The 8,742-nt window shown below is 35.6% G+C and overlaps 2 protein-coding genes and 1 non-coding gene across 3 annotated transcripts; 2 read left to right on the plus strand and 1 right to left on the minus strand.

The window, feature by feature from the left end:
* The first annotated feature begins 49 nt into the window (after window positions 1–49).
* Window positions 50–2,543, plus strand: LOC125605184 (BTB/POZ and TAZ domain-containing protein 1-like). Its single transcript, XM_048775135.1, has 5 exons — window positions 50–278; window positions 363–508; window positions 836–1,139; window positions 1,555–1,892; window positions 2,197–2,543. Exons 1-5 carry the CDS (start codon window positions 63–65, stop codon window positions 2,381–2,383), a joined length of 1,191 nt encoding a protein of 396 aa, XP_048631092.1. The 5' UTR covers window positions 50–62; the 3' UTR covers window positions 2,384–2,543.
* Window positions 2,544–3,210: 667 nt separating this feature from the next.
* On the plus strand, window positions 3,211–7,924 carry LOC125605183. The gene is made up of 3 exons (XM_048775134.1): window positions 3,211–6,438; window positions 6,526–7,145; window positions 7,276–7,924. Exons 1-2 carry the CDS (start codon window positions 6,094–6,096, stop codon window positions 6,829–6,831), a joined length of 651 nt encoding a protein of 216 aa, XP_048631091.1. The 5' UTR covers window positions 3,211–6,093; the 3' UTR covers window positions 6,832–7,145; window positions 7,276–7,924.
* TRNAT-UGU lies at window positions 4,099–4,170 on the minus strand. The gene has a single exon. It is a non-coding gene; the product is annotated as a tRNA-Thr (tRNA).
* Window positions 7,925–8,742: the final 818 nt, after the last annotated feature.

An 8,742-nucleotide genomic window follows, 5' to 3' on the forward strand; every position in this document is an offset into this window, starting at 1 on the left:
ATAAAATGCCACGTGGCATTAAAAATCGTAAAAGAGCAAGGCTCCGCTGAGCTGTCTATAAAATGCCAGAGATGCATCCCTTCAAGACATCCCACACAAAACTTACCCAAATCCTTTGTCTGAAACCAAGAGCTGTCCTAGTTACGATGGCCATAACTGCTACTCAAAACGACGCTGTTTCGTTCTCAGCCGATAAGATTTCATATGATCTTGTGGAAACTGATGTTGACATCATCACTTCCGGTCGCCGTCGTATTCCGGCACACTCCGGCGTACTGGTAAGACTCTTTTTGTTGCATGTCCGATCAGTTTCCTACGTTCTCCATCTTATTTCTTCTTTCGATATCAAACTTTCAATGCAGGCTTCTGCATCGCCGGTACTTACCAACATCATCGAGAAGCCGAGGAAAAGCCACGGCGGACGCGGATCATCGAAGAGAGTGGTTAAGATTCTCGGCGTTCCATGTGACGCCGTTTCAGTCTTCGTTAGATTCCTCTACTCTCCCAGGTTAGTCTCATATTTTTTCAAATATTACGAATGATTAGGGTTTTGATAAACTTTTAGATGAATTGAATGAATTTATTTACTAATATTATTTCCTACTAAAATCGTGGGAAGATCATTGCTAAATGGTTGATTTATTTATATATATATACACAAATTTTGACTTTTCCAATATAAACCGTATCACGATTGATTTGGACTTTGATTTAATATTCAAAACGTGTGAAACACAAGGAAGGCAAAACTTATTATGAATCAAATTTGAAACATTCAACTGCAATTGTTTTTTCTCTATAATGTCTAAAATACCATTTCGTGTCGTTCGTTTAGTTTGACGGAGAAGGAAATGGAGAATTATGGAATCCATCTACTTGCTCTATCACACGTGTACATGGTGCCTCAGCTTAAGCAAAGGTGCACGAAAGGCGTCGGCGAGAGAGTGACGGCAGAGAACGTGGTCGATGTTCTCCAACTAGCTCGGCTTTGCGACGCACCTGGCCTCTGTCTCAAGTGTATGCGTTTGATCCACTCAAAGTTCAAGACCGTTGAGCAAACCGAAGGATGGAAGTTTCTTCAAGAACACGATCCTTTGCTTGAACTCGACATTCTCCAGTTCATCGATGAGGCTGAATCGGTAACAGATCTTTAAACCCATAACGTTTTTCATTTTTACATTTTTTTCTCTGTTTGTTTCCTCCTGGTTTATATATATATAATATATAAACCAAAAGTCTGGACTGATATTATTACTAAAATTACTCTTATAATTTATCTGTATTAGCAAAGCCTTAATATAAGATTTAAAAGGCCGATAATGCCAAACTAGTGACTAGTTAAGAACTTGAGAGTAGTATAGTTATTGTTGGAAAAAGGTCAAGAACATTTTAAGTCATTTTAATATAAAAATCGAAAATTTTGGGCCATTCGACTAAGTATAATAGCTTTATAAATTTAGGGACCAGTGTGAATGTTTCATCCTGGACGTGTTCAGAACTGGCTATGAGTATCAGTTTCTGACCATATTTAGGTTTTTGGGTGATTTCTTGCAGAGGAAGAAAAGAAGACGGAGACACAGACGAGAACAGAATCTTTATATGCAATTGAGTGAAGCCATGGAATGTATCGAGCACATATGCACTGAAGGTTGCACGTTGGTACGACCATCGTCCAACTTAGACAACAAGAAGTCAACATCTCAAGTAAAAAGCGGTCCATGCAGTGCTTTCTCGACTTGTTACGGACTCCAACTTTTAATACGTCACTTTGCAATCTGCAAGAAACGAGTCGATGGCAAAGGTTGTCTTCGTTGTAAGAGAATGATTCAACTCCTTAGACTCCATTCTTCAATCTGCGACCAATCTGAGTCTTGTCGTGTCCCACTTTGCAGGTAAAACAGCCAACATATTGAGAATAATTAAGTAAAACCCACGTTTTTTTTTCTTTTTGATTCTAGTGATAAAAGTATTCACTTCTCTATAGTAAAATCTTGTTTGATATTCACTTTCGGTGACAATAATAATGATAATATGTTTGTGGTGGTGACCTACTTATTAGATGATGAGTCATGATCAGAAGGCTGGAAATAACTTTTGTTTTCGTAAAGCTATTTTACAAAAATCTTTTGTTTTTGTAAAGATATTTTAGAAGTTGGAATCTAATTTCATTGTCACTTTTTTTTGTGATTGGAGTAGGCAATTTAAGAATAGAGGAGAAATGGACAATAAAATGGCCGAGGACACAAAGTGGAAGGTTCTAGTGAGAAGAGTTGCGTCTGCGAAAGCCATGTCTTCATTGTCTCAATCAAAGAAGCAGAAATCTGAAGTGTTATTCAAAGAAGAAGCTGAATTTTTCATCAGAATCAGGAAGAAGTTATTTTGATTTGTTATTGTGTTTCTTGTAGACTTGTAGATTATGTATTTAATGAGCGATTGTTAGTAATTTGTCTCTCGGAATGGTTGATTGGGTTAAATTTGTCGATGAGTAACCCTTTTAATTTGTTGTTTGTTTGATCCTATTTATAAATAAATGTATTTACATATGTTCTTTTATCAAACGTATTCAGCTATGTGATTCATAAGTAAAATTATATGTAATCTTTTTAACAATGTAGTTTGCTTAAAAAACAATTTTATTTGCAAGACTAAAAGTAACAATGTGGAAAATCATTTTACCACAAAGTTTTAATCTGTGATCCATTTTTGAAAAGTCTCATCCAATTTTTTTTGTCTACTTATACAAATATTCAATCTTATACGTTTCTGATACAAGATTTTTAACATATATTTCATAGAAATATTCGGTTAGGACTATACAATTCGAAATTATCAAAATAATTTTAGATGTATGTATCTGATATGATCAGATCTCGTTGTGTTTTTGCGATAACAAAACATACATATTGTATATGAATCCTTACAAGTAGATATTATATCTGAGCCCTGAGGTACTTTTTTTAATCTAAACTCCAAGTTGTATCGTCCAATCAATTACAATCATTGTAACTACGAATGAGAAAAGAAAAATTGCAAGGAAGAAACATAAATTCAATATAAGGAGATGAAGATTGACCAACTGGTCTTAGTCATTGGTATAGTGGAAGTCGATCATGATTTGAGGATTCAAAAGCAAACAAAGAAAATTATTAGAAAAACGTGTACTTTATTACCACAACAGATATTTATATTTATTTTTATTGTGTAGTTGAAAACGCTAAGACGTGTGGGAAACATACGAACCACGCCATGTGGTGGTTTCATGTCTGTCTAATGTCTCACATTTCAATTCATACTGATTAACTACCATATGAAAATGCAATAACTATAAATAGTATAAATAAACCAACAAAAGGACCTACTTAAGAGTTTATTCTTTTCGAAATGGTATAAGAATATATTCATGATATGACAAAATAATTTGGCTAAGAAAATTAAGACGGCGACGAGAATGTAAGACATATCTTTAAAAATAAAGTTCAGAAATGGAGCCATGCAGCCACAAATGTTTTGATACTACTAGACCGATAGAGAGTTTCTACTAGAGACCACAACTTGATTCTTATGATGTAAACATGAGTGGCTACAGTTTTAACCACATAATAGTTTTTATTAAAATAAAATGTTGTGTTTCAACCATCTGATTTTTAGTGATTGTGTTTGTGTATGACATTTGAGTTGTAAATAAAATGTTGTAATGAAATATGAAATACTTATCAATGTGTTCCAATTCAGGTCCTTGAACCGTGAATCCTAATAGCTATTCAACGGCAGTGAATTCACCAATAACAATGTTGAAAAGCGTTTACTATCATTCATCCGCTTCTGACAAAGTAGAGACAAGTTCTTATTGTTAGCCACAAGGGCGACATGTCGAGTATTTACTTTAGCTCATGGCTTTATATGTTGCTATCAAAGACAACACCGAGACTTGTGTTCCTAACAAACGGTATATGCATCAACGGGTTACGGTTCTATGGGACCAAATACGGATAGAGGAGCTATGCCAAAAAGAGTTTTTTTTAAAAAAAATCTGATAGAATTTCTCGTTGATAAGAAATACATATAAAGAAATCTGACAAAAAGGGAAAATTTTAAAAGTGCCCACACGCAGGATCGAACTACGGACCTTCAGTTTACAAGACTGACGCTCTACCACTGAGCTATACGGGCATTTTATACAATGTTTTACTTAAAATTATAAATTCGGTTCAAAGAACCAATTGTTTATTTTTTGCTAAAATTTGGTGAAAGAACCAATAGTTCCACAGGCAATCAATAAATGTGAAATCCGTTCGATAATCTGGAACCAGAGTGCACGATAATGATTTAGCCTATAATGAACCATGTCTCAGTATCTAACAAGGAAGTCTTTGACAAACCATTATGTTTTAGCCTATAAAAGTCAATGCACGATAAGTATCTACCTTCCTAGAGTAATGAGAGATTCGTGAGCCTCATACTAAGTAAGTAGTACCATGTTCTGTAAATGCTCAAATGACAATTTTGCTTCAGTTGTAGCAGGTCTCTTAATAATCAACCGTTGGTCCATGTCGGAGAACTCCAAGGAAACAAGATATGCGAACCCTTCATGAGATCTGTAAAGAAGTGTTAATATGGAGAAAGATGATAATACTAAGAGAGACATTTGTTAGTAGACTTTATCATAACACAGATGGACGAAAAACACACTGAACTATGGACTTATAAGATTGCATAGTTGAAAAACCGGGTCATTGTCTCCAGCTAACAGTGAATCATTTACAGAATGGCCAAGTCTGTCCATCGTTACACACAAAGTCAATTTTAGTTCCTGTCCGTCATCGCACACAAAACCACTTTAAGTTACTCCAATAACCGCAAAGTATGCAGAAGTGCAGAACATGGAATGAATGGCATCTTAGTTTTTCTCCCCCAGGTATAAAAATAAACATAAGCGAATATATCCATCACCATGCAGTAAAGCTCTCTCTTGCACTAAACACTAGTCTATGCAACTAACGAAAGATAAGACATGAGTTTGCAAATTAAATCGATAATTCTAAATTCTAAATGTTTTTATACAATACAAAATAATTTTATTACGTGAGCTTTGAATGTAATATTTCGGGCATATCAAATTTTACTATTTACTATGTAAATTCTTTTTTATTTTTTAAAAAAAATTATGTAAGTACTTAAAAATAGAAAATCAACTTAAAATTTATACTTAAAGAAAAATAGACATTCAAGCGTTAGCTGATCCATATAATACCAAGACAGAAAATTGACTAATCAACCGATTACGTAAAAAACATTTTTTTTTAAAACGTAGCATGCATGTGCGGTGATAAAAAAAATTTGGTTGAACATTTTGATAATTTGAAATCTGAAAAGTGTGCTGTGGTGTGTAATTTGATAATTTATAAATATGAATTTTCATTTTTTACGATGACAATCTTTTTCCTCTTTTTGTTCGTTTTATAATCCCTTTTAAAGATATAAATATCTTCGTCTTTTTAAAAGAAAATATCTTATATTAAAAAGGTGCTTTTGTAAATGAGAATTTATAAATATGACTACTTTTCCTTTCTTAATATATTACAATTTTTTCCTTCCTTTTTTTGTTCTTTTCCATAATCTGTCTTTAGATTTAGCCCCAGTAGTTTGAACGTAAAAGAAAAAAATAACAAACTTAAAAAGAAACCCTAGTACGGGTGGTAGAGGACTTGTGTCTGAAATTTGTTAACCTTTAGAGAAGATGAGTGGGAAGAACGATGCGGCGAAGACAGGCAAAATAGCGGTGTGGTGGGACATGAAGGACTGTCCGGTTCCAGAGGGTATTGATGATCATCGTGTCCGTCCGAGTATAGAAGGTGCCTTCAAGGAACAAGGCTACTCTGGTCCTGTCTCCATCACAGCCTATGGCGACCAAAAACAAACCCCTGAACACGTGCTACGAGCTCTATCTTCCACTGGAGTCGCGGTGGTACATATCGGATCTGGTTAGTCCAATTAGTTGTTATATCATAAATATAAAAAATGTTATAGTTAGATCTTGTGTATCTATAGTGAGTATGTTTCCTTTGTAATGAAACAGAAAGCACGTGCGCAGTCATGTACCTTGATATGGTGAAATGGCGAGAGGATAATCCTCCTCCGGCTACAATGATGATCATAACCAATCAGATGCTAGATGTCTTCAACTGGGATCTGGCCCGGCTACAACAACGCACGAGTTACAACATTTTTCTGGCTTATTCAATTAGGCCTGTCGCAGCATTGTTCGTGTACACTCGCAAAGAGTGGCTCTGGGAAAAATTACTACATGGGACGACGTCGACAAGCGTAGACACGGCGGGTGAATTATCTACCGTGTTTCATTGCGAATTTTGCTCTTTGGATTGCCAAAGCGTGAAGAGTTTCAAAAAGCATCTCTCCACTAAAAAGCATGCAATAGAAGTAACCATCCTTTCGCTCTCTCTCTCTGCTTAATTATTAAAAAAAAAAATCAGTTTAATTAAGAGTTAAAACATATTGGTTTTACAGGAGGTGTTAAACCCTCAGCCTACACAACTTATATCTGTAACGAAGAGGTGGGGGAAGAACTATGCTGCGACGCCTGAATATGCGACAGCTAAAATCCATGTGAGTTGGGACATGTCTGAGTGTCCTATTCCCGACGGTTATGATGCTCGTCGGGTCCGTCCCAGTTTGGAAGGAGCTTTCAAGGAACTAGGCTACTCTGGTCCTGTCTCCATCACTGCCTTTGGTGACCATAAACAAACCCCTGAACGCCACCTTCATGCCCTCTCTTCCACTGGAATCGATGTTGCACATGCCCTTCCGGGTTAGTCCATTTGGAATTTAAAAAAATAAAAATAAATTAGCAACTATCCCTTGCATGCAATTTACCTTTTGTTTTGTTGAAACAACAGAATTCATATACAGTCGCATGTTTGATGATTTGAAGCAATGGCGAGATAACAATCCTACTCCGACTACAATGATGATCATATCGGATGGGGCTGAAATTTTGTTAGGAGGTTGTCTTGCCAGGCTAAAACAACTAAAGAAATACAACCTGTTTTGGGCTTATTCTTTTAGGCCTTGGAAAATGTCAGTCATGCTCACTTCTGCCGAGTGGCTCTGGGATAGCTTACTTGCAGGTGTTTTGTTTTATTACCTCTTCTATCCACTTCCACATATATATATATATATATATATATATAACCACCAAACTAATCTCTTAAAGCTATTAGTTTCAGAGACCAAAAGACATGTTCTTCGGAAGTGCAGTGGAAGTAGTGAAAGCGTTGTTGAGTCTACCGGAATGTTTTATTGCAAAATGTGCTTCTCTAAGCGCAAACGCCTGGATAAATTCGTGAAGCATCTCTCGAGTAAAAAACATATCTCCGAAGTAAGCATCCTCTCTCTCTCTCTCTCTCTCTCTTTGTGATCTATACATTTTTGTCTAACCATTTTAGCAAGCAGGAGGAGGGTATTACTGAGCATGTTGAAGCTTCCGAGAAGCGGCGACTGTACTGTCTAAAGGCAAGTTTTTTTTTCCTCAATGATTAATTTAATAAGATTTTACCAGAAAGACAAAATTGTATGCATGCCATTTCTCACAACTCTGTGTTTTTTTTTCATATTGTAGAAAGAATGTTTTCCAGAGAGCAAGCGGTTGAGGAAAGCTGCCTAGTCGAGGTCGAAAAGTTGTGACTCAAGTGATCAGAGTCTAATCCTATCCTATCTTTATTTTTCGTTTCCTAGTCTATGTTTCGTTTTGAAGTATTTAAAACAATGGCTATATATATATATTGTAGCAATGGATCTTGATAGCTGCGTCTAGACTCCAGAACTAGGCCCAAAATGTATTTTTGGTACTCTTAAGAGTTTCTGTCTTTTTTTGGATCTCTGTTTCTAACTTTGTTCACTTCCCAAAGGCTCGTCAAACATAGGTGATTGAGTACACAACAGTGTTAACAATTTCTTGAATAACTTCTGAATAGCAGATTGTCCTGTGATTGAATCCTCTGTTTTGGAGGAATATGAAACCGAAATAACATGAACTAAATGTATTCTTTCTTATTGAAGAGAAGAGTTTCCATGCACAGTACACCATGTCTCAGTTTTTAACAAGGAACTCTTTGACTAACCAACCATTATGTATCAGCCTATAAAAATTCATCAATCCACAATATGTTCCTATAGAAATGAGAGATTCGTTAGCCTCATACTAAGTAGTTACCAAACTTTGGACTTGTAAGATTGCATAGTTGGGTTAGCAACACCATTATCTCCAGCTGAGTAGTGAACCATTTACAAAAAAAGTCACACCCATTACACACAAACCACTTTTAGTTACTCAATAACCGCAAGTATGAAGAAGATGGACCTTACTCTTTTTCTCTCAAATACAAAAATAATCATAAGAGAGTATATACATTACCCTGTAGTAAAGCTCTCTCTTGCAGTTGCACTGAACAGTACTCCATGCAACTAACACCTAGTAACGGTATTAGAGATATGTGGGCCGTAAGATGTGTATCTTACGGACCAAGATTGTGAAGCCCATGAAACCCATGAAGACCATCAAGACTAAAAGGAAAGACTTGAAGAACAAGTTACTCTCAAGATATTCTAGCATATTTACATTAAGTGTTTAGGAAAGTTAGCATTATCTAGTGTTAACATTATGTTAATGTTACCACTATATATATGCATATTGTATTCTCTTATTAAACACAACACAATAATATA

Source organism: Brassica napus, unplaced genomic scaffold, assembly GCF_020379485.1.
Source record: "Brassica napus cultivar Da-Ae unplaced genomic scaffold, Da-Ae ScsIHWf_716;HRSCAF=1039, whole genome shotgun sequence".
Classification (NCBI taxonomy): Eukaryota; Viridiplantae; Streptophyta; class Magnoliopsida; order Brassicales; family Brassicaceae; genus Brassica; species Brassica napus.

Bases quoted from the DNA above. Each gene is read 5' to 3' on its own strand.
- LOC125605183 (XM_048775134.1), top strand. From the start codon at position 6,094: ATGTACCTTGATATGGTGAAATGGCGAGAGGATAATCCTCCTCCGGCT. The intron at 6,439-6,525 runs GTAACCATCCTT...TTGGTTTTACAG, and splicing joins CTAAAAAGCATGCAATAGAA to GAGGTGTTAAACCCTCAGCC.
- LOC125605184 (XM_048775135.1), top strand. From the start codon at position 63: ATGCCAGAGATGCATCCCTTCAAGACATCCCACACAAAACTTACCCAA. The intron at 509-835 runs GTTAGTCTCATA...TCGTTCGTTTAG, and splicing joins AGATTCCTCTACTCTCCCAG to TTTGACGGAGAAGGAAATGG. The intron at 1,140-1,554 runs GTAACAGATCTT...GATTTCTTGCAG, and splicing joins TCATCGATGAGGCTGAATCG to AGGAAGAAAAGAAGACGGAG.